The sequence below is a fragment of the Piliocolobus tephrosceles genome, chromosome X (genome assembly GCF_002776525.5).
Source record: "Piliocolobus tephrosceles isolate RC106 chromosome X, ASM277652v3, whole genome shotgun sequence".
In the NCBI taxonomy this organism is placed as follows: Eukaryota; Metazoa; Chordata; class Mammalia; order Primates; family Cercopithecidae; genus Piliocolobus; species Piliocolobus tephrosceles.
The window spans coordinates 4,684,073-4,710,359 of record NC_045455.1 but is presented as its reverse complement, the minus strand read 5'-3'; the positions used below and the strand labels follow the sequence as shown (position 1 = coordinate 4,710,359).

The following is a 26,287-nucleotide window of genomic DNA, read 5'->3' as shown; positions in this document are numbered from 1 at the left end:
AAGGTTGCAGTGAGCAGAGATAGCACCATTGTACTTCAGCCTGGGCAACAAGAGCAAAACTCTGTCAAAAAAAAAAAAAAAAAAAGCATCCAGCATGGGAGAAAGATAAAGGAAGGAAGACTCAGCAAGTCAGGTCCTTCCATGTTCTTCCTTCTGCTTTATTCTTGCAGTGCTGGCAGCTGATTAGATGGTACCCACCCAGATCAAGGGAAGATCTGCCTCTCCCGAGTCCACTGACTCAAATGTTAATCTCTTTTTGGCAACACCCTCACAAACACCCCCAGGAACAATACTTTGCATACTTCAATCCAATCAAGTTGACACTCAGTATTTACCATCACAAGGTGTATTAGTTTTATCATGTGTTTTTCTGATTGTCCCTGCTGTTTTCATTCTTCTGTTTCTTTACGATGACTTCTTTCAGATTATTTGGATATTTTTTAAATTCCATTTTACATTGCCTATTGGTAAATTAAAATTGTAATATATGCACATCTAATTTCAGTCTACCCTGGTCAACCGTCTTGGTCCCGTCACCCTCTATCACCCATCTTTACTTAGCAATTGACCCATGTGCTACATCTATGTACATTGAAACCCCCCAGGCCATATTATGAGTAAGTTTTCCTTTCAACAGTCATACAGGGAGAAAATAGTGGGGGAAAAAAAATCATCTTTTATGTTAACTCAATATTTACAATTTCTGTTGCTCTCCATTTCTGAAGTTCTGAGTTTCTTTCTGGTATCATTTTACATCAGCTTAAAGATCTCCCTTTAGCATTTCATTTAGAGTACGCCCAAGAAATCTTAGTTTTCTTTAGCTGAGCAGGCCATTATTCTGCCTTCGTTCTCTACGTTTTGATTCCCTACCACGATTTGTTTGTGTTTTGTTGTTGCTGTTTTTTTTAACTTTCCCAATTCCTCGATAGATGCTTTGTATTTTGTACAAAGTTTTAGTTGTAATCAGTGAGAGAATTACTCTGTAGTGGGCTTACCGGTTTATGTGTTTATCCCACATAAAGTTTTAATGTTATTATAGTCAAATTGATTAATCCTTACCTTTAGGGTTTGTACTTTTGTCGTTCTGTTTAAGAAAATCTTTCTTATACAATTTTTTAAGGAAAAAAATTATTTTACTGCTGCCTGCCATAGAGATATTATTCTATTATATTTTTATAAAGTTTAGATTTGTTTTTTACATTTAGGGATTTAAGCTACCTGGACTTTGTTTTTGAGAATGGTGTGAGTTAGCAATGTAATTTTACATTTTTTTCTGTACAGATAACAATTGTTCCGCACTTTTTATAACATAAGGCCATGCTTCTGGCTTCTTCCTAATACTGAGTATGTCAACTCAGTTACATGTAATCAGTCAGTGTAATATAATCATTTGTGTGTGTGTGTGTGTGTGTGTGCATGCCTTGATAGACTTGTGAGCTTATAGAGAGTGCAGTAAATGCATCTTAATCACTTTTGAATTCCAAACACAAAGCACTCAATAATTTGCCGGCTCAATGTAATTGTTAACCAGTAGCAGCTCCAGAAGAATTAAGAGAAGCTGACTGATATATTATTCCCTAACTTTATTAGATATTTTAAATTTAATCCCATGTTAAAAATGTATCAGTAAACTTGGTAATTAGGATCACAGGCAGTTGTTTCACTGGTTGGAGGGAATTAAAGTGAAGTCACATTTTATACAGTGATTGGCTTCTAAAATTATTTAATTTGAAAGTGACATATGAAAATGACTCTGGAACATCCTTACATTACCTATCAAGAATAATATGCAAGGTTAGTAACTCCATTCAGTTATATGCATCCATGTATAAGCGATGCATAAAGCAACTTAAAGCATATAATAATATACATTTAGCATTTTGAATTCCAAGTGAGTGGATTGCATAAAATTGAATTTTCAGGCTGGATCTGGTGGCTCATGTCTGTGATCCTAGCACTTTGGAAGGCCGAGGCAGGCGGATCACCTGTGGTCAAGAGTTTGAGACAAGCCTGGCCAAAATGGAGAAACTCTGTCTCCACTAAAAATACAAAAATTAGCCAGGCGTGGTAGTAGGCACTTGTAATCCTAGCTACTCAGGAGGCTGAGGCAGGAGAATCACTTGAACCCCAGTGGTGGAGCTTGCAGTGAGCCAAGATCGCACCACTGCACTCCAGCCTGGGGGACAAGAGCAAAACTCCGTCTCAAAAAAAAAAAAAAAAAAATGAATTTTCAAAGGCTCATTCATTGATCAAAAGATGTTTATTGAGGTTCTGCTTGAACTAGGCACAGGTCTAGGCACGTGGAATACTTTGTCTACAAAGCAAACTTGCTTGCCCTCATAGAAGTTAAATTCTAGCATGGAAAAATAAGCAATATTTAAGTAAAATGTGTAATATATTAAAGGAAAAATCACATGGAAAAAAGAAAATGTTGAACAGGGTAAGCAGGCTTGGAAGGCTCAGACTGGAGAGTGGTGAGGAAGAAGGTTGGGCTGAGCTGCAACTGTAAATCAGGGGTCAACAAAAGCCTCCCTGAGCAAAGACATGGAAGTCAGGGAGAGACCCGTTCTTTTTTTTTTTTTGAGATGGAGTCTCGCTGTCGCCCAGGCTGGAGTGCAGTGGCCGGATCTCAGCTCACTGCAAGTTCCGCCTCCCGGGTTCCCGCCATTCTCCTGCCTCAGCCTCCCGAGTAGCTGGGACTACAGGCGCCGCCACCTCGCCCGGCTAGTTTTTTGTACTTTTAGTAGAGACGGGGTTTCACCGTGTTAGCCAGGATGGTCTCGATTTGCTGACCTCGTGATCCACCCGTCTCGGCCTCCCAAAGTGCTGGGATTACAGGCTTGAGCCACCACGCCCGGCTGAGAGACCCGTTCTGACGTCAGGGCAGAGTGTTCCAAGCAAAGGGAGCGGCCAAGGCCCTGAGGTAGGAGCATGCCTGCATCGCAAAAAGGCCGGTGTGGCTGCAGTGAGATTACTCTACTTGTCACTAGATGTTCAAGTGGGGTCGAAATGACTTTAAGTGTTAATTCTAGGAAAGGGATACTTTCCAGTTGTGAACTACAGCAAGAGGCTAAATATAAAATACCAATTATGACTATATTATATTACAACTTTCTTTAATCTGTTCAGAGTATAAGTAAAGGTTAAATGTTTGCCTTTTCTTGTAAGAGGAAAATATTAGACATATAGCTCTGTTTCTGCTCAAGATATCGAGAATTGGAAGAGAGACTCCAGGGAACCTGGGCCCCATATTTTCTGACAATTTTGAAAGCGAAATTCAGGCTAAAAGAATAGAAGGCTTTCCCTTATGCTGAAATAGAGTCAGCTAACACTGATGAAGGTATGTATTTTATGACCTCAGTAGACCTAGTAGACCTGATTTTTCTCTGATTTTTATGATTACATTATTATTTGAAACTGTCATTTTGTATTTCTGACTCTGTTTCTAAAACAGATGAGCTGTGATATTGGAAAGAAGTGTCATGCAGTCAATGATATAAAAAGTCTAGATTTTGAAGCCCAAATGGATTTAAATTAATTTTATACACTTGCAGGTGATTTTTACCGTTTCTGGAAAGGAATATTAATTTAAAATATTTGCTTTGATATTTTGCCTACTTTAGCAGAGTCTTGCCTCTTTTCCTTCCTAATTCTTCCTGACATCTGTTTTTCTTTTCTCTAGCATTTGTACCCACGTTATTTGCTCTGACAGTATCTTAAGGGCAATGTAATTGAGCCCAGAGTCATAGTGGCAGATGCTGTGCCTGCCAAATCCATGCCTTCTTTTTCTTAATCACAAAGCTAAACTACACGTCCCAGTATCCCTTGTGGTTAGGGAAAGTCATCTGACCAAAAATAGCCAATGGAATGAGAACCATAGTGAGGGGCACCACGTACAAGCATAGCCCATGCAAACCAACCTTGACTATCTTCTATGACCTTTCTCAACCCAAAATGGATAAAGAATCCTCCAAGACTCAGAATCCTCCAAGACTCAGGTTCACTTATGGTGACAAGAAAGGTCATCCACTCATCAGATTCTGGCCTCAATATGAGCAAGAAATATCCTTCTTTTGTGCCAAACCACTGATATTTATGATTTATCTGTTACAGCATCTTGGGTAACCTAACTGGGGCCTCTTCATCATTTATTTGCTTAATATTTTACTGTTGCTTGTTAGGCATTAATATTTGTAGTACCTAAGTTTAACTTCCATTATTCAGTAATCTTTATTCTTTAAGATTTAAGATAGCCAAAATCATGCCTCTTAATGTCTTCCAGTGATAGAATTATAGGAATACTGTTAATAAGAAATTATAATACAAAATAATGATCAGTTGGTCCTCCATCAAGCCACCCTTTATACATACTCTCTTTCTCTCTCCCTCTCTTTCTCACACACACACAGTGTTCTCTGTGTGTATATAAAGTTTGTAACTCCTAAAACTTCTTCAAAAATATATGAACTTAATTTTGCTGAAGGAAAAAGTGAATTCCCTGTAATAAATTGGGCACCCTGAGAAACAGAAATATTTTAATAGGTTCATAACTCTTTGAGTGCATTTAGTAATGATACAGAAGTGCCTCTCTTACCTCTAGTTCTCAAGTGGGTGACTCTAACAGGTCACTGCATTTTGGAGTTGTTCATTGATCCCATTGATTTGATAATCTGTGCCCCTTTCCAATTATAGCTGATGTTTTAAAATCTAGTTGAATTGGGTTCTATTATAATCCAGCTTCATAAAATTATTTTCTTCATTCGTATTTAATTTTATTCAATACTGTTACACACGATTAAATAACATGATTATTTCTGGAAAAAATATTTTGAGAAATTACTAAATGAATAGTTAAACTGTGTCCTGCGAAACAATGTAAATTAAGATACAGGCTAATGTAGCAAGTTGGGGGAAGTATTCTTCTACTTGACTTCTCTCTCCTCTAAAGCCTATGGGTGCCATGCTACTATGATTTTGACCCTTGTTTTCCTCACCTTTATTCCTAGGCCTTACCTCCTTTCCTAGTTACTCACAACTCTATTGTTACTCCAAAGTCTACTGTCAAGTCCTATACCCACATCTCACAGGGCTTTTCTCTCTCTTGGTTTTATAATAATTATATACATGTAAGCAAAATATGAATACCATTTCTTATACCACTTAACTCAACTGGCCTTTCTTCTTGTTGTGTCTTAGTCATCCTTTCAATCCAGATCAAATCACACATCCCAGTGGCCAGACTGCCTTTAAATGCGTTGTTTCTCCTCTGTATTCCAACAGCAGTAATCACATGCAGGAGTTGTTAATCAGTTAATGCTATCCTGCCTTGTGAAATTTTTGTACTTATATCTTATCTAAACATCTTTATTCATATAATTTTTATGCATTTATGTCTTGTTGCTCAAGTTGAACGAAAGCCCCTTGATGGAGGTGGTCAGGTAGTGTGGATCTGGCTTAGTCCTATAGAACCCACCACAGTTCCTTGCATCTTCATAAAGCTTTGAAGCTCATTTATTAATTGATTGACGGGTAAAACTTTTTTGGAAGGCAATGTAATTAATACGTATAAAAGTTGACTAAACTCAGTTGTACCTGAAATGGCATTTTGACTCTACCACTTTCTAGCCAAGGGACTTTAGGCTTGAAAGGTGACTTTCTGCATCTGTGAAATGAGGCTAATGATATTGAACCTGCATATTTCACATGGTTGTGAGTGTCTACTAGAGTACTAACGTTTGAAAGTGCTTTAAGGGTATGAAATAATATCCTGAAGATGATACTAGAGATGGGCCTTAGAAACTTTGAGGAGGCATCTATCAGGCAGGGAATTTTAATTCGGATATACAAACCAGGACGATTGTAGGGAAGAAAAATAGAATTCTAGGGTGTTCCACATATATCTGGTTGGGTTGAAATATACAGACTGTGTCAGAATGGATGGTGACGAGGCTAGAATAATTCAGTGTGGCCAGAAAATACAGAACTTTCTCAAAGCATATGGGCTTGATTCTTTCTTTAGGCTAAGGGAAAGCAGTGGCATTAAAGATTTTTGAGCAAGCAAATTATATAGACAGATTTTTTTTTCTCCCTAAAGAAAGTGGCAAGAGAACAGAGTTCATACAAAATCCTTGTCCTAAATGTCACAAATTAATTATATTGCATGATTTGTAGTAAAATTTTAAGTTTCTATTTTATAACTTGCAGTTGGTATGAGAAAACATACGTTCTCTCATCGGAGTCCATTTTTACTCATAACTATGTGTGGAGAGGTTAAAATCAGTTGCCAAATGCAAAAAAAAAAAAAAAATTGTATTTAAATTATACTAAGTGTGTTCCAATATAATGTTATTTATTATCAAAGTAAAGAATAGTCGTTGATGTTTTTTAGGAAATTAAAGCATCCGGATAAGGTAAAAAATTGCAAATCCTCTCTCTTGCTTCCCTCTCCCTCTATTGTCCAGATATAGCTCCTCTTGTTTCCAATAAAACTGAGTTTTAAAGGATATTTTCCCCTTTGTTTAAACCTTAAGCAACAAAGGAAACAAAATTCCAAGAATGAATTTAATTGTATTGCTATATAAATGAACATTTCTGAATTAGGAAGGACCAACTCTTTTAAAAAACCACAAGTGCTGTTTTGACTGGCAGATATTTTTCTTGGTATTTTAGAAGTGTAGATATATGTAAGCTTTTAATCAAAGACTTTTTAAAAATCATACTTTATGCTATATCTTTAGGATTTATTTAAGTAGACTTTGGTTTTACAGACTGTTTTTTTAAAATTTCTTTTTTGAACATTTTTTATTCTTCTACATCTTGTTAGCACCAAGTAGAAATGGGATTTGCATTTGAAACACTAATATTCACTATTCAGTCAGCCAAGACATTTCCTTCTTTTAATTTCCATAAATGTCAGTAAATGCCTCTTTTCACCTTTGGGTGAATAGTCAATAGAAAAATCAATTCTGTGACAAATGAACAGCAACATGATTTTACATATGAATTATTTAACAAAGACTATTTTTATCCTTGAAGGGAAAGACTTAAGTTAAAAATCAGCAGCAAATTATTAATTTACATTTATTAATACGATCCACAGGAATGCATATCCATAGAAAGTAAAGACATTTTATAGCGTATGTTTAATTAGTTCATGCCCTAGACCTCATAATTGCCCAATAGGAAATTATTGAAAATTATTAAATATATAAATAAGCTATAAACCTCATTAAGCCTTTAGATCACGTTGTATTTGTCCAGGTTGTGAGAGATTTAGTGTTTTGTAACGCCTGATAATAAATGAACTAATTACAAGTGTCTCACTTTAGAGAAAACACTGGCATAACCTCTGTTTTTACATCACTTGATCAAACTCTGTCTTCTTATCTCATTGATATCTCCTGGGTGTTGGAAGACACAAGATACTTTACAGTACAAGTACCGAAATGGAAAGCAGATTCATGTCTTGAATGTCTAAATTTCAAATCACCAAGGTTTTCTCAATAACAGAGTAAAATCATTTTTTAAAGCCCCGTACTGGGTTGTTGAGTTAGTAATCACCAGTATCTTGAGTAGCATTGTAATTTTCTAAGAATTACCATTGCGATGAAGGAATCTTCTTGTTGAAAATGTAATGAATGGAAGGGAATTTGTTTGAGGGTGAGTATCCCAACCCATAGGGAAATGGGTCTGGACCATGAACTTTTATGTATCTCTTTGCACATTCCAGGAGCTTGAAATGCTTTCCTGGTGTTCGGAGGCAGAGACATTTATTGAATGTAAATGACTTAGCTTTTACCTTACATAATCCTTTCTTAAGAGCAGAAAGGAGAACATAGGGGTGTTAGAGGTTTAACCCAGGCCACATTTTAGGTGTTCTAAACTGACAGGAGCTTGTTTATGAGAAATGCTGGCCTCACCCTAAGTGCTCCAGTGATAGTGCCTTGGCCACCAATGTTTGTGGAATGGATCCCTTTGTCAATTGCTTTGGACGTCAGATTTTCCTAGCTCCCTATAAACTGTGACTTTCCTGTCTCATTACAGAACTGCAAGTGGCCCCCAAACTTCGAAGCTTTCAGCTCTCTTTTGAATGTCAACTTTAAAAATAAAAATTACAGAATAACTAGCAAGTGTCTTATCAGCTTATTCACCAAACAAACAATTTTGTTTCCAGAGACATTAAACTGTCAGAGAGCCTGTGCACTTTTCTAAATGCCTGGGTTTTGTACCTGTTATAGAACAGCATGATCTTTTCCATGCCATCCGAAAACAATAATTTTGGACAGTTTAAGTTTATTTGATCGCTTAACCCTAAGGCACTGCGTTCTTCAGCCACCAGAAGTCTGTCGTGACTGTCCCCCTCTCCTTCAGTGGCTCCACCCACTAGCCATTCAGATCTATTTAGGCATGTTGAATTCACAGCAAGAAACGGGCATGGGACCACCCACACCCTATGTGATTTCAGAGCAGCTGAGCATTTTTAATAAGTTCCCAGAGCTTTCTAGTGTTTGAAAAACCCTTCGCTGAATCTGTGAATGTGAAATACAACCCACGAGTAAGAATGCGTTCAGGGGAAGCCTGGCATTGCTTGAAGGCACTCTCTTATGTTCTATTTCCTGGACTTGATGGAGCTGAGTTGCCCATTTACCCCCAAGATTTTTTTAAATGGACCCACACATTTAATACTGTGTGATAATGTTTATCCCTTCTCTCAAACGTGGGCCATGCATTCATACCCTTACTCCATTTAAATTCCCTAAGCAAGGACACTGGATACTTTGTGCTGGGTAGAGATTAATTTACTCACTTTAGGCTCCAAGGACACCACAGTCTTGTAAAAGCAGTAACTAATTCTACCCACATGCAATAGATCAACATTACTCCAACTCTTGTAATACACATGATACTTTTGAAATGAAAGAAAAAAAATCCCCGTGACCCTTAAAGTTTCTTAAATTATTTTACAATGTTAATTACATGTATAGACATACAGGGTTACAAACAATCTCTTAATTCTTTGAGCTTTCATTTCAGCTATAAAACCAAAGCAAATTTACCACTTGAGTAGAATAAAAGTCTACAAAAGCAAAATAAAAGTAAAATTCACAACATTGATGTTAGGCATGAGATTTTGTTTAGCTGAAATGACATGACGGTTGGAAGCATGTGTGCTGACTATTCTATTCATCAAGTTGCATCCAGCTTTGTGCATTTTTCCCACCTTATGCCACTGGCTAACCAAGCCCCTACCACTATTTCTATTTGAACTGACAGCCAGCTTTTGAACTTACCCTACTTTGAAATATCACATAGCTTTTCTTGCAAGAAAAAGAAAATGTATTGCATATTAAATCCATCTACTCTTTTCTCATTAACCTACAACAGTATAAATAATATTATTTCTGTCATCCTACTTGTAAATAAAATACAAAGACAGAAAAAATCTCATTGAGTACTAGCTGAAAATATAGATATTCAAGATGATACAAACCACAATTACTTTAAAAAGATATCTTGAGAGGGCGGAGCAAGATGGCCGAATAGGAACAGCTCCAGTCTCCAACTCCTGGCGTGAGCGACACAAAAGACCGGTGATTTCTGCATTTTCAACGGAGGTACTGGGGTCATCTCACTGGGGAGTGCCAGACAATCAGTGCTGGTCAGCTGCTGCAGCCCGACCAGCAAGAGCTGAAGCAGGGCGAGGCATTGCCTCACCTGGGAAGCGCAAGGGGGAAGGGAATCCCTTCTCCTAGCCAGGGGAACTGAGACACACAACACCTGGAAAATCAGGTAATTCCCACCCCAATACTGCGCTTTAAGGAAACGGGCACACCAGGAGACTATACCCACACCTGGCCAGGAGGATCCCACGACCACGGAGCCTCCCTCATTGCTAGCACAGCAGTCTGCGATCTAACCCCAAGGCAGTAGCGAGGCTGGGGGAGGGGCGCCCGCCATTGCTGAGGCTTAAGTAGGTAAACAAAGCCACTGGGAAGCTCGAACTGGGTGGAGCTCACAGCAGCTCAAGGAAACCTGCCTGTCTCTGTAGACTCCACCTCTGGGGACAGGGCACAGCTAAAAAAACAACAGGGGAAGCAGCAGAGGCCTGTGCAGACCCGAACGACTCTGTCTGACAGCTTTGAAGACAGCAGTGGATCTCCCAACATGGAGGCTGAGATCTGAGAAGGGACAGACTGCCTGCTCAAGTGGGTCCCTGACCCCTGAGTAGCCTAACTGGGAGACATCCCCCACTACGGGCAGTCTGACACCCCACACCTCGCAGGATGAAGTACACCCCTGAGAGGAAGCTTCCAGAGTAAGAATCAGACAGGTACACTCGCTGTTCAGCAATATTCTATCTTCTGCAACCTCTGCTGCTGATAGCCAGGCAAACAGGGTCTGGAGTGGACCTCAAGCAATCTCCAACAGACCTACAGCTGAGAGTCCTGACTATTAGAAGGAAAACTATCAAACAGGAAGAACACCTATACCAAAACCCCATCAGTACGTCACCATCATCAAAGACCAGAAGCAGATAAAACCACAAAGATGGGGAAGAAACAGGGGAGAAAAGCTGGAAATTCAAAAAATAAGAGCACATCTCCCCCTGCAAAGGAGCACAGCTCATCGCCAGCAACGGATCAAAGCTGGTCAGAGAATGACTCTGACGAGATGAGAGAAGAAGGCTTCAGTCCATCAAACTTCTCAGAGCTAAAGGAGGAATTACGTACCCAGCGCAAAGAAACTAAAAATCTTGAAAAAAGAGTGGAAGAATTAATAGCTAGAATAATTAATGCAGAGAAGGTCACAAATGAAATGACAGAGATGAAAACCATGACACGAGAAATACGTGACAAATCCACAAGCTTCAGTAACCGACTTGATCAGCTGGAAGAAAGAGTATCAGCGATTGAGGATCAAATGAATGAAATGAAGCGAGAAGAGAAACCAAAAGAAAAAAGAAGAAAAAGAAATGAACAAAGCCTGCAAGAAGTATGGGATTATGTAAAAAGACCAAATCTACGTCTGATTGGGGTGCCTGAAAGTGAGGGGGAAAATGGAACCAAGTTGGAAAACACTCTTCAGGATATCATCCAGGAGAACTTCCCCAACCTAGTAGGGCAGGCCAACATTCAAATTCAGGAAATACAGAGAACGCCACAAAGATACTCCTCCAGAAGAGCAACTCTAAGACACATAATTGCCAGATTCACCAAAGTTGAAATGAAGGAAAAAATATTAAGGGCAGCCAGAGAGAAAGGTCGGGTTACCACAAAGGGAAGCCCATCAGACTAACAGCAGATCTCTCAGCAGAAACTCTCCAAGCCAGAAGAGAGTGGGGGCCAATATTCAACATTCTTAAAGAAAAGAATTTTAAACCCAGAATTTCATATCCAGCCAAACTAAGTTTCATCAGTGAAGGAGAAATAAAATGCTTTACAGATAAGCAAATGCTTACAAGAGACCCTGAAGGAAGCACTAAACATGGAAAGGAACAACCGGTACCAGCCATTGCAAAAACATGCCAAAATGTAAAGACCATCGAGGCTAGGAAGAAACTGCAACAACTAACGAGCAAAATAACCAGTTAATATCATAATTGCAGGATCAAGTTCACACATAACAATATTAACTTTAAATGTAAATGGACTAAATGCTCCAATTAAAAGACACAGACTGGCAAACTGGATAAAGACTCAAGACCCATCTCACATGCAGAGACATACATAGGCTCAAAATAAAGGGATGGAGGAAGATCTACCAAGCAAATGGACAACAATAAAAAGGCAGGGATTGCAATACTAGTCTCTGATAAAACAGACTTTAAACCATCAAAGATCAAAAGAGACAAAGAAGGCCATTACATAATGGGAAAGGGATCAATTCAACAGGAAGACCTAACTATCCTAAATATATATGCACCCAATACAGGAGCACCCAGATTCATAAAGCAAGTCCTCAGAGACTTACAAAGCGACTTAGACTCCCATACAATAATAATGGGAGACTTCAACACCCCACTGTCAACATTAGACTGATCAATGAGACAGAAAGTTAACAAGGATATCCAGGAATTGAACTCATCTCTGCAGCAAGCAGACCTAATAGACATCTACAGAACTCTCCACCCCAAATCAACAGAATATACATTCTTCTCAGCACCACATCACACTTATTCCAAAATTGACCACATAATTGGAAGTAAAGCACTCCTCAGCAAATGTAAAAGAACAGAAATTATAACAAACTGTCTCTCACACCACAGTGCAATCAAACTAGAACTCAGGACTAAGAAACTCAATCAAAACCGCTCAACTACACGGAAACTGAACAACCTGCTCCTGAATGACTACTGGGTACATAACGAAATGAAGGCAGAAATAAAGATGTTCTTTGAAACCAATGAGAACAAAGATACAACATACCAGAATCTCTGGGACACATTTAAAGCAGTGTGTAGAGGGAAATTTATAGCACTAAATGCCAACAAGAGAAAGCTGGAAAGATCTAAAATGGACACTCTAACATCACAATTAAAAGAACTGGAGAAGCAAGAGCAAACACATTCAAAAGCTAGCAGAAGGCAAGAAATAACTAAGATCAGAGCAGAACTGAAGGAGATAGAGACACAAAAAACCCTCCAAAAAATCAATGAATCCAGGAGTTGGTTTTTTGAAAAGATCAACAAAATTGACAGACCGCTAGCAAGACTAATAAAGAAGAAAAGAGAGAAGAATCAAATAGATGCAATTAAAAATGATAAAGGGGATATCACCACCGACCCCACAGAAATACAAACTACCATCAGAGAATACTATAAACACCTCCAGGCAAATAAACTAGAAAATCTAGAAGAAATGGATAATTTCCTGGACACTTACACTCTTCCAAGACTAAACCAGGAAGAAGTTGAATCCCTGAATAGACCAATAGCAGACTCTGAAATTGAGGCAATAATTAATAGCCTACCAACCAAAAAAAGTCCAGGATCAGATGGATTCACAGCTGAATTCTACCAGAGGTACAAAGAGGAGCTGGTACCATTCCTTCTGAAACTATTCCAATCAATAGAAAAAGAGGGAATACTCCCTAACTCATTTTATGAGGCCAACATCATCCTGATACCGAAGCCTGGCAGAGACACAACAAAAAAAGAGAATTTTAGACCAATATCCCTGATGAACATCGATGCAAAAATCCTCAATAAAATACTGGCAAACCGGATTCAGCAGCACATCAAAAAGCTTATCCACGATGATCAAGTGGGCTTCATCCCTGGGATGCAATGCTGGTTCAACATTCGCAAATCAATAAATGTAATACAGCATATAAACAGAACCAAAGACAAGAACCACATGATTATCTCTATAGATGCAGAAAAGTCTTTTGACAAAATTCAACAGCCCTTCATGCTAAAAACGCTCAATAAATTCGGTATTGATGGAACGTACCTCAAAATAATAAGAGCTATTTATGACAAACCCACAGCCAATATCATACTGAATGGGCAAAAACTGGAAAAATTCCCTTTGAAAACTGGCACAAGACAGGGATGCCCTCTCTCACCACTCCTATTCAACATAGTGTTGGAAGTTCTGGCTAGGGCAATCAGGCCAGAGAAAGAAATCAAGGGTATCCAGTTAGGAAAAGAAGAAGTCAAATTGTCCCTGTTTGCAGATGACATGATTGTATATTTAGAAAACCCCATTGTCTCAGCCCAAAATCTCCTTAAGCTGATAAGCAACTTCAGCAAAGTCTCAGGATACAAAATTAATGTGCAAAAATCACAAGCATTCTTATACACCAGTAACAGACAAACAGAGCCAAATCATGAATGAACTTCCATTCACAATTGCTTCAGAGAGAATAAAATACCTAGGAATCCAACTTACAAGGGATGTAAAGGACCTCTTCAAGGAGAACTACAAACCACTGCTCAGTGAAATAAAAGAGGACACAAACAAATGGAAGAACATACCATGCTCATGGATAGGAAGAATCAATATCGTGAAAATGGCCATACTGCCCAGAGTTATTTATAGATTCAATGCCATTCCCATCAAGCTACCAATGAGTTTCTTCACAGAATTGGAAAAAATGGCTTTAAAGTTCATATGGAACCAAAAAAGAGCCCGCATTGCCAAGACAATCCTAAGTCATAAGAACAAAGCTGGAGGCATCACGCTACCTGACTTCAAACTATACTACAAGGCTACAGTAACCAAAACAGCATGGTACTGGTCCCAAAACAGAGATATAGACCAATGGAACAGAACAGAGTCCTCAGAAATAATACCACACATCTACAGCCATCTGATCTTTGACAAACCTGAGAGAAACAAGAAATGGGGAAAGGATTCCCTATTTAATAAATGGTGCTGGGAAAATTGGCTAGCCATAAGTAGAAAGCTGAAACTGGATCCTTTCCTTACTCCTTATACGAAAATTAATTCAAGATGGATTAGAGACTTAAATGTTAGACCTAATACCATAAAAACCCTAGAAGAAAACCTAGGTGGTACCATTCAGGACATAGGCATGGGCAAGGACTTCATGTCTAAAACACCAAAAGCAACGGCAGCAAAAGCCAAAATTGACAAATGGGATCTCATTAAACTAAAGAGCTTCTGCACAGCAAAAGAAACTACCATCAGAGTGAATAGGCAACCTACAGAATGGGAGAAAATTTTTGCAATCTACTCATCTGACAAAGGGCTAATATCCAGAATCTACACAGAACTCAAACAAATTTACAAGAAAAAACAAGCAACCCCATCAAAAAGTGGGCAAAGGATATGAACAGATATTTCTCAAAAGAAGACATTCATACAGCCAACAGACACATGAAAAAATGCTCATCATCACTGACCATCAGAGAAATGCAAATCAAAACCACAATGAGATACCATCTCACACCAGTTAGAATGGCAATCATTAAAAAATCAGGAAACAACAGGTGTTGGAGAGGATGTGGAGAAATACGAACACTTTTACACTGTTGGTGGGATTGTAAACTAGTTCAACCATTATGGAAAACAGTATGGCGATTCCTCAAGGATCTAGATCTAGATGTACCATATGACCCAGCCATCCCACTCCTGGGTATATACCCAAAGGATTATAAATCATGCTGCTATAAAGACACATGCACACGTATGTTTATTGCGGCACTATTCACAATAGCAAAGTCTTGGAATCAACCCAAATGTCCATCTGTGACAGACTGGATTAAGAAAATGTGGCACATATACACCATGGAATATTATGCAGCCATAAAAAAGGATGAGTTTGCATCCTTTGTAGGGACATGGATGCAGCTGGAAACCATCATTCTTAGCAAACTAACACAAGAACAGAAAACCAAACACCGCATGTTCTCACTCATAGGTGGGAACTGAACAATGACAACACTTGGACTCGGGAAGGGGAACATCACACATCAGGGCCTATCATGGGGGGGAGCGGGGAGGGATTGCATTGGGAGTTATACGTGATATAAATGACGAATTGATGGGTGCTGATGAGTTGATGGGTGCAGCACACCAACATGGCTCAAGTATACATATGTAACAAACCTGCACGTTATGCACATGTACCCTAGAACTCAAAGTATAATAATAATAATAATAATAAGATATCTTGAGTATATAAATGCAAATAAATTTTAAATTGTTGAAGGAATTTGAGGACTCCTGAAAATACAAACCCTCACTTCAGAAGCATTGCATTTAACAACTGTTTAAATAAGTCACTAAAATCTCTTTATACTCTTTTTATTGTATCCCTAAAATTCAAAAAAGCTGTAAGTGTTTTCTAATTTTCTTCCTGTATAACTTTCTTTAGTTTTGAGTCATATATAAATCATAGTTATGTTTTAAATCTAATGTGTTGCTCAGTAGTTTCTGGGTTGCTTTTTAGTAATAAAAGAATGAATTATGTTATATTTATAAAAGGCCATAAATCATGAGAAGTGTACTTATTTAGCATTATTTAACTGAGTCATCAGGATAGTCATAATTCAGCAGTGTTTAGGGATTTCGTTCGAGTCAAGGAGCTGACCATGGCACAATCGTTACAGCTCATACTTAAACAGCACTCGCTACTTTTGTGAGGCTTTCTTTTAAGACACCTGCATATGTGACTCATATAATCCACACCAAGTTGTTACAAGGCAGGTAATTTCTTGTGGTCCCACTTTACAGGTGAGGAAGCCAGTGAATGCTTGCTCAGCATCGCACAAGTAGATGGCAAAGTTGGGTTCCATCCCAGGCATTCCGGCTCCAGAGGCCAGGTTTTTCAGCCACACTGACTGTGCTCAAAACCATCCTCCAATTCCACATGGGTTTGTCATTTCATGTTAGAAAATGAAGTTTAATGTCATTGCTGTCACTTGTAGACTGGAAACCCTTCTCCTTGCCTGTTCTTCTCCCCTTTTCTAACTGGTTAGGTGCCCATCTCATTTCTCAATATTCAGATCAAAGGTTCATTAACTTGTGAAGCCTTCTCAGACTTTCCTCCATAAAGCTCCCTTTCCCAAGTAAATGGTTTAATAAAAAAGGTTTTTTGGTTTTTTTTTAAATACACCGCCGTTTTGCCCCGCCCCATCTCTGTGCCATGTGTAACACTTTAAGACACGTGTTTTGTTTGTCTAAAAGCCCTTGAAAAGCAGCATATTTGTCCCATTCATGAGGCAGGGAGCTCCTAGAGCAGAGGCGGACAAGGCAAGCGCGAAGGTTTGCGGGTGTGGAGCCCTTTGTACTTTCCCAGTCATAACACTTGCCTTCTGGTTCTAAAAGATAATGATTCTGTGGACAAAGACCATTATAAAAAGTTCCAGAAAAGAAAATAAATAAGTGACTCGTTATCTGAAGTGGTGATATGGGGTGAAGATAATAAATCTTTTAAAGCAATGGAAAATGAGCTTTAAGTTAAAAGATACCACTATGGCATCCTTTCTATTGTACAAACAAATCAGGATAAATTATACTCGGTGTGAAGCCAGCTGACTCCAACCTCACACTGCCAGCAGCATCCTTAATCCCTAGAGGCATTTTTTCTCTTTCCAAAAAGAAATGGTATCAAAACTAAAGCTTTTGTTACAAAATCACTATTGCTTTTTTAATGATAATATTTAATTTACTGTGAATACCAAATAAGGGTAAAGGAAGCCATGAGTGTTTTTGTTGTTACCAACAGGACATCAGGTTTAAAGAATGGATAAACATTGATTTACATGATTTTACAGCATTGAACATTTTAAATACTTTGTATTGTTTATGTAGTACCCTTTCCTTTCAGTCCCAAAGTCCATTCTGTCATTCTTGTGCCTTTGCAGCCTCATAGCTTAGCTCCCACTTGTAAGTGAGAACATACAATGTTTGGTTTCCCATTCCTGAGTTAGTTCACTTAGAACAATAGTCTCCAATCCCATCCAAGGTGCTGCGAATGCCATTAATTCATTACTTTGTATGGCAGAGTAGTATTCCATCATATATATACACACACACACCCCATATATATCTATATATCATATATATGATCATACATATGATCATATATGGGGCGTGTGTGTATATACATGTATCATATATACCATCATATGCCACAGTTTCTTTATCCACTCATTAATTGATGGGCATTTCGGCTGGCTCCACATTTTTGCAATTGTGAATTGTGCTGCTAGTACCGGACTGCCATTTAGATAGCATTCATGATTGTATTTGTTTGTTATTCTAAAATTGTAAAGCTTTGTCTCTATGAGAAAAGTAATTCTTGTGTTTCAGAATCGAATAACTGAATAGAAATAAAGCAGATTAAATATTGTTGAGGAGTACTGGCCTCCTCTTCTGATCTTCTATTTCTTGGCTCACAGGTGGTAATTTTAAAATGCCCTCTCAGCTAAATTGAAGGTAGTGACCTATCATACAGTCTTACATAGAATTATAACCTTCATTATAACATAACCTGTGAAAATTATTTGGTTTTATCTTAAATCAAGATAAATAATATAAGATGTTAGCATCTTATTTCTGCCATCCTGGCAATTCTTATCTACCTAGTAGATTTTACTCAATAGCTATGAATGTCTGTAATAGAAAAGAAGAAAATTTCCATGAAATCCCTCAATAAAGCGGTTTATTCTGAATGATAATTGGTTATTGCAAACATCAAATTTTTGCTTATCAAAGAACTACGCAAAGTTCTTGTTTGTTGATTCAAATATGGTGTCCTGTACTCACTACATTATTCAAGACTCAATACCCTCATTAAGAAAGGGCTTTCAAAAGGTTTATGTACGTAAGTTTCACCTTTTACAAGGTACTTGGGAATTCAGATATTTTTAGTAAACACTGAGAAGCTTTGAAAGGGTAAGAGAGCATTTTTTTCCAAAAAGAGAAGCAATGATTCATGGGATTTGGGACATTTTTTGTCAAAATCCTTCCTGACAAGCCTAATTCAGATGAGCAGCCGCTGAAAGTCACTGCCAGCAGATTGGCACTGCTGCTATGCTTCTACGGAGTGACTCAAAGTTTTAAGTCTATTCCTATTATGAAGGTTAAGCAGAGGGTCACATCTAGTGTATTTTTGGTCACTATGCAAAACTGCTGAAAAGAGCTTAGGATTTAGAGGAAATCTGGAGTGGATGTATTTTGTGCTTGGTGTAAGCACAGAGTTGTATGGTCTATCAAACACTAGCATTGAGATAAATACAGCATATGCCATAAGGAGATGGAAGAGTAACACCAACTGCTGGGTAGAGATTTGGATTCTGTTTGTTTGTCTAGTTTTTATGCTTTACTTTGTCTTGCTAGGAATTAGTCTCTATTTTTATATCCTTTTCTCTACAGCTCATGCGTAGTTTTAGATTAATTGGATATCTATTATTTCACTGTTATATTAACTTTGATTAAATATTATATTATTCTTTTAATAGTTTCACAAAAGGAGAAAACCTGCCTCCTTGACTCATTGCTTCCTAACAGATTTGATCACTTTGACCACTTTTCTAATACTGCTAGAACTGTAAGACCTCAAAACGCTCCTTAATCCCAATACCAAGGTTTTGTGGTTATTGATGGCAGGCACTTGTGTTATTCATGTAATTTAAAGTCTATAAGATATTCCAAGCATATAATTTATATTTACCCATGGGTTTACTAATTCCAGTGTTGTTAATTCCCTCTTACATTTCCTTTTTTTTTTTCCATCTGGAATCATCTTCTTTTACCAAAAAAAAAATCTTACCTATTTCTTTCTGTTAATGTGAGAGGTTTGATGACAAATTCCCTCATTATCTTTTGTCCAAAAACATCTTTATTTCACTTTTTTTAAAAAAGTCTTTTATTTCCATCAGTTTTTGGTGAGCAGGTGGTATGTGGTTACACGAGTAAGTTCTTCAGTAGTGATTTGTGAGATTTTGATGCACCCATCACCCAAGCAGTCTACACTGAATCTGATTTGTAGCCTTTTATCAATCATGCCCTTCAACCCTTTCCTTTCAGTCCCGAAGTCCATTCTGTCATTCTTGTGCCTTTGCAGCCTCATAGCTTAGCTCCCACTTGTAAGTGAGAACATACAATGTTTGGTTTCCCATTCCTGAGTTAGTTCACTTAGAACAATAGTCTCCAATCCCATCCAAGGTGCTGCAAATGCCATTAATTCATTACTTTGTATGGCAGAGTAGTATTCATCATATATATACACACACACACCCCATATATATCTATATATCATATATATGATCATACATATGATCATATATGGGGCGTGTGTGTATATACATGTATCATATATACCATCATATACCACAGTTTCTTTATCCACTCATTAATTGATGGGCATTTCGGCTGGCTCCACATTTTTGCAATTGTGAATTGTGCTGCTATCAACATGCATGTGCACGTATTTTTTTCATATAATGACTTATTTTCCTCTGGGTAGATACTCAGCAGTGGGATTGCTGGGTCAAATGGTAATTCTACTTTTAGCTCCTTATGGAATTTCCATGCTGTTTTCCATAGTGGTTTTACTGGTTTACGTACCCGCCAGCAGCGTAGAAGAGTTCCCTTTTCACCGCATCTACACCAACATTTATTATGTTTTGATTTTTTGATACTGGCCATTCTTGAGGGAGTCAAGTGGTACCACATTGTGGTTTTGATTGACATTTCCCTCACCATTAGTGATGCTGGACATTTTTTCATATGTTTGTTGGGCATTTGTAAATCTTCGTTTCCCTCACCATAGGGGACGTGGAGCATTTTTTCATATGTTTGTTGGGCATTTGTAAATCTTCATTTCTCTCACCATTAGTGATGTGGAGCATTTTTTCCAGATGTTTGTTGGGCATTTGTAAATCTTCATTTCTCTCACCATTAGTGATGTGGAGCATTTTTTTCAGATGTTTGTTGGGCATTTGTGTATCTTTGTTTCCCTCACCGTTAGTGATGTGGAGCATTTTTCAAATGTTTGTTGGGCATTTGTAAATCTTCTTTTGAGAGTTGTCTACTCATGTCCTTAGCCCACTTTGAAAGTAATTAATAGATGATGCGAAAAATGGAAACACATCCCATGCTCTTTGATGGGTAGAATCAATATTGTGAAAATGAGCATACTGCCAAAAGCAATCGACAAATTCAATGTGATTCCTATCAAAATACCACTGTCATTCTTCACAGAACTAGAAAAAGCAATCCTAAAATTCATATGGAACCAAAAACCCACATAGCCAAAGCAAGACAAAGCAACAAGAAAAAATCTGGAGGCATCACGTTATCTGATTTCAAACTATACTATAAAGCCATAGTCAAACAACATGGTAGTAGTATAAAACAGACAGATAGACCAATGGAACAGAATAGAGAACCCAGAAATACACCCAAATACTTAACAGCCCACTTATCTTCAACAACGCAAACAAAAACATAAAGTGGGGAAAGGACACCCTATTCAACAAACGGTGCTGGGATAACTGGCAAACCACATATAGGAGAATGAAACTGGATCCTCATCTCTTACCTTATTCAAAAATCAACTCCAGATAGATCAAGGACTTAAATCTAAGACCTGACATTATAAAAATTCTAAAAGATAACATCGGAAAAACTCTTCTAGACATTGGCTTAGGCAAAGACTTTATGACCAAGAACCCAAAAACACATACCATAAAAACAAAGACAAATAGGTGGGATTTAATTAAACTAAAGAACTTTTGTATGGCAAAAGGAACAGTTAGCAGCATAAACAGACAACCCACAGTGTGGGAGAAAATCTTCACAATCTATACATCTGACAAAGAACAAATATTCAGAATCTACAAGGAGCTCAAACAAATTAACAAGAAAAAAAAACAATCTTATCACCTTCAGTTTTGAGGGGTATTTTTCATTCAGTGTAGAATTTCATGTTGACTTTTTTTTTTTTTCTCTCAGTAATTTAACCAGGAACGTGTTGGCTTCTGGCTTCCAGTGTTCCATGAAGACATCAGCTTTCACTCTTACTGTAGTTCCTCGCTGGGCTATGTTGGAGAATCAGTCTACCCCTGGTTCTCTCCTAATCCTCAGGCTTAATCCTCCTGTGCCTTTGATTGACAGGTCTTTGTTCCTTAGCACTGAAAGATAACAGCAGCTAACCTTGTGTTTCAGAGCTCCCAGCCTGGCTCTGGAATCTTGTGCCCCACACAATTTCAAAATCCAGAAAAGGTTTTAAGATGAGACTGGCCACATGCTGGAGGCCGTCATCACCCCTGCCAGGTTCTACTTCTGAAGCACCTCTGTCATTGTAGGAGATTTCATTCTGCTTTTTATAAACTTTGGCCTAGGACGCCCATCACCCATGCAGGTGAACAGCTAAACGCGTGTCCCTTGTGGACGATGGCTATGCATTTGAGGATCTGCAAGTTTCCAATTTGTTTCTTTAGTTCCATGCAAGTCCAAAATATTATGTGGTTTCTCTTTCTTCCAGTAAAAACTCTCTGGATCTGGGGAAATGCTCAGAATTGGCAAATGTCCCTGGGGGGCGGGGGAAAGCAGCTGGTAATTATCAGTTCACCTCAAAAAGCTTCACTCCATCTGGAATTCTCTCCTTTTGTCAGAATTTTCTGATGTTTTAGAAAAATGACTCTTTTTGAAATTTTTACAATGGGAACAATAACGTGCTACAGCTATCTGGAAGTGGACGTTCCTCATTTTTTTCCTAAATAAATATGAAGTTGTGTCATTTAGGAAAGATGGCATCTCAAGAAAGCTTGGGGAAAATAACCAGTTGACATGGTAGCGATATTCTTCCATCAGCTAAATGTTGTTTCCTAATCTGGTGACATTGTTTTCAGAGATCACTACTGTATGCTAAGTGTGTGCCAAGGAACATAAATATGACTGTTCCATGTCCGCACTAATGAGACTGAAGGGAATGTAACCAGCACAGCACACACTGGTGGAGGATGACGGAGGAGCCGGCACACACTCCTGGACAAACAGAGAGAGATGACTGTGGTCCCATTCAGAAAAAGAAGGGAGGAGGAACGTGGTACAGGGCACTCTGATCCTTAGCCTGTATCAGATCCTAGACCACAATAGTTGGGTTAAGCACAGCAGACTCACAGCTAAAAGCATATCTTCTTTTGAGAATTGTCTACTCCTGTCCTTAGCCCACTTTGAAAGAAATTATAGATGATGCCAACAAATGGAAACACATCCCATGGACTCTTGGGCCAGGCTGCCAGGATCTGTCATTTTCCATGTGGCTTTGGGCAGATTACCTGTCTGCCCTGTTCCTGTTTGCTCATCTGCAAAATAGGAGTACCCACTTTACAGGGCTCTTAAGAACTGACAAGTTAATGCCTGGAAGGTGCTTAGGAAAGCACCTAGCACATGTGTAGCCAAAGTGTTCACTAAATAACCTGATTTCATGCTAGCTCCCACCACCTGTCTTGGCTCCCTCCGCTGAGAGTAGAAGCAATCTGCCCAACAGAATTTCTCATTTCCAAGTCATTCTGATGCAGCCCTAAAGACTTAAAAAAAAAAAATCCTTATAAGGGGCCCACTCTGCTCTGCAACTCACTCTCTGTTATGTCTAGAAATTGCTTTAGGCACTGAGTAACCATAGTCCTCTTTTCTACACTGAAGCTCTTCTTTCCTCTGGTTGTCTGTCAGTTCAATTGGGGAGGCTCTTTTACTAATAACCAGCTCCAGAACTCTAGTTACAGACTCAGAATATGGGTTTGACCTTCATGCTGTAAACATCGCCTCCTTGATCCCAGCCTTTAAAATCCTCTTTCTTGGGGAAACAGTAGGCTCAGGTGTTGGTGTTAGAATTGGGTCTGGAACACTCACTCCCTTTGCTGCTTTCAAGTGACTGTTTTCTACACAAGTGCATAACCACTTGTGTTCCGTTTTATGTTCTCTCATTTTAGTGGAGAGGGTTGTGATGAGATAGAAGAAGTGCTGGAATAAAGTAGTTGGTGCTTTGGAGGTAGGATGAGTCATCTCATTTCCTCCGAATTCTCCCCAGTATTCCCATTTGGATTTCCAGAATCTCATTAAAAAAAAAAAAAAAAAAAACAAAAAAAAAAAAAAAAACAGTATATTTCCTTAGAATTGCCAGAAACATTGATATCTGCAATGTCCAGCTGCTACAGACTCCTGGCAGCTGGCAGAAGAAGAGTGACCACAGCTACACAGCCAGCTTGTCTTGTGCCCTAGCTGAAGTCGGGGTAAGCTTGGTCTGCAGGGTGTCTCTCTTCAGGGGCCATAGTGATGCAAGATGATGTAGCCAATACAGTTACATGTTTTGATGCCTTCCTGCAAAGGCCCATAATGTTCTCATCTTTGAGGGCTCAGAGTCTGAGAGAGTACACAGTTGCTAATTTAGCTCATTGCTTTGCCTCACTGCCACCAAATAGAGCAGGCAGGTAGATACCCCAAAGAGGCTTCAAATATTCTCAAGCACAGCTAGCCTGCCTTGAATGAGCTCACTGGATATTTTACTGACTGCCTTTTGTAACACCTAACGCTTGAAAACATTTTCTGCATGAGTGTGGTGTGATTCTGTATTGTCTATGTATGGGCCCCCATGAGTAGGGTTCCATCTTTGGGTCCATGCCTTATGGTCAAAAGTGAGGTCATGTTTGACTATTAACTATGTGGACAGATGGAGGAGCAGCTCTGAGGATGGAGGGAAGCTTAAGGAAGCTCTGTTAATGGGAGAACATCTATTATGGATAGAAATTAAATGAAGAGAAAGTACAAGTTGCCATAAGAATGTACACAATAATCGAGAGCATAGGTCAACCAGACATTTGATTCTTTCTTGCAGCCTCTGGAGGTGCAGCACACATTAACACTCTACCTAGTTCCCAGTGTTTTGTTGCAGTCGTTGCCTTAACTCAGCAATTCATAGCCTCCCTAGCCCAGTGCTGTTTCCAGAGGCAGCAGTGCATGGAGACTGAGGAAAGAGGCTGCCTCTTTCAGCACCAGCCCTGCCCCTTTGTATCCAGGTGTTGCTATGACACTTCATACTCATTTGGTGCTACCTGTTTTTTTCTCCCCCTCTTCCTCCCACAGGTAATCCATCAGCTGAGGCTCTCAGAGAATGAAAGTGTGGCCCTGCAGGAACTCTTGGACTGGAGGAGAAAGCTCTGTGAGGAAGGACAAGACTGGCAGCAGATCCTGCACCACGCTGAGCCCAGGGTGCCTCCCCCACCACCTTGTAAGAAGCCCAGTCTTCTGAAGAAGCCGGAAGGGGCCTCCTGCAACAGGCTGCCGTCTGAGCTCTGGGACACCACCATTTGATGCAGCCTGAACTGCAAACTCACAAAATAGAGCTACCTACTGATTCCAGGCTACAACAACAGAAGGCTGCCTTCTGACACATGCTGGGTCTTCTCTCCACGCATTTAGACAAAAAAAGCACAGGACACAGACACTAAATATACGAGATCCCGTGTGTGTGTGTGTGTGTGTGTGTGTGTGTGTGTGCGCGCGCGCGCGCGTCTGTGTTCTTTCTTATCCATCTCGTGGTGATACACTCTGATTTTCAGGCTCCTCATTTATGGCTCTGTGCTACCCCTAGGTAGCGAGAGAGAGGCTGGGAAAAGTGTGGACATGGCCAGAGAGGGAGAGTAGCGGAGGAAAGGAGCAATTCATGCACATGTACAGTTGTTTTTCTACAGTTCAACAGTCTGTTTATCGTACTTCCAATGGTTTTATTATATACAGTATACGGGACATATATTTTATTTCTTTGTAGGTATTTGTGTTTTATTGGTATTATAAACCTGATAATTATTTACGTGTTTATTACTGTAATTTTATAACTTTATGCAATTGGTGGTGCTTCCTTTCTTCAAAATACAGATTTTAAAAAATAATTTCTAGATTATTTTTTTTCCTCCACAGTCCTTTTTTTTAACCTAACGCCCCTAAAATCTTGAAACTACATTGTTGTTTTAGCTTCGCCAGTGTCACCCCTTGCAAAACTATGAATTGAGTCCCATGTTTTGGGTGTTACCCATGGATGAGGAGGCTGTTCTTTCCTATGCCTTGTATTTCTGGATAAGTGGATTGTGCACCCTTTAGTTCAGTCACCTCCCGACTTCAGCATAAATCACAGGAAATCACGTGGCACTTGGTTAAACACGTATGGCTTCAAATCCATAGCTGGTGGTGTAAAATGGTCATATTCATTCAAAGGTCTACACAGGACAAATGAGCACGCTGCCATGTACTGTTTTGAGCAGTAGGGACTGCATCACACAACGCTCGTCCCCCAGGACTTCCACTGCATGATTCCCTCGCTGTATATCCTCAACCCTCCCATAATGCAAGGCCTTGTTCATTGATGTGCTTTCGTCGGCTGTGGGAAGTTCTGAGCAGTGGCTCCAGACCACCTTGTCTTGCTACTTGGAACTTTTTATTCATACCAGCCTTTGAAAAGTTACTGTGCCAATAAAGAGGTACAACTGTGTTCTTCTATTGCTTTTGTTGTTGTTATTATTGTCTCCCATTAAGTCTTGTGTTTTCTGGTCAGAGAAGTAGGGACAATGAAGTGATCTCACCCAGACTTTCTTAATGTGGGGGGCCATAGCATTGTGCAAACTTTAGACACCAATGATGAGTTTTACAATACAGGCTTTATGATGATTCTGGTATGGTGAGACCAACAGGCCCAGAAGGGAGTCCCATTGAAAAGACGGCTTGTTATCCCCAGAAATCCCAGAGAAGGGGGCACATAGTACCATCAGAGGGCCACACCAAGGTCAGCCAGGAAGCAGAGGGCATGGGGGAGC

At 39.1% G+C, this 26,287-nt stretch overlaps 1 protein-coding gene across 2 annotated transcripts in view; it reads left to right on the top strand.

The window, feature by feature from the left end:
• Positions 1 to 25,973, top strand: part of MYO16 (myosin XVI) — a 626,143-nt gene extending 600,170 nt beyond the window's left edge. The window contains exon 35 of one of the 2 annotated variants that reach the window (XM_023217640.2): positions 24,564 to 25,973. In XM_023217640.2, the coding sequence (XP_023073408.1) occupies positions 24,564 to 24,791 (228 nt within the window). In that variant the 3' untranslated portion in view covers positions 24,792 to 25,973. The remainder of the gene's footprint in view (positions 1 to 24,563) is intronic. The other variant, XM_023217641.2, reaches the window with a different exon arrangement.
• The last annotated feature ends 314 nt before the right edge of the window (positions 25,974 to 26,287 follow it).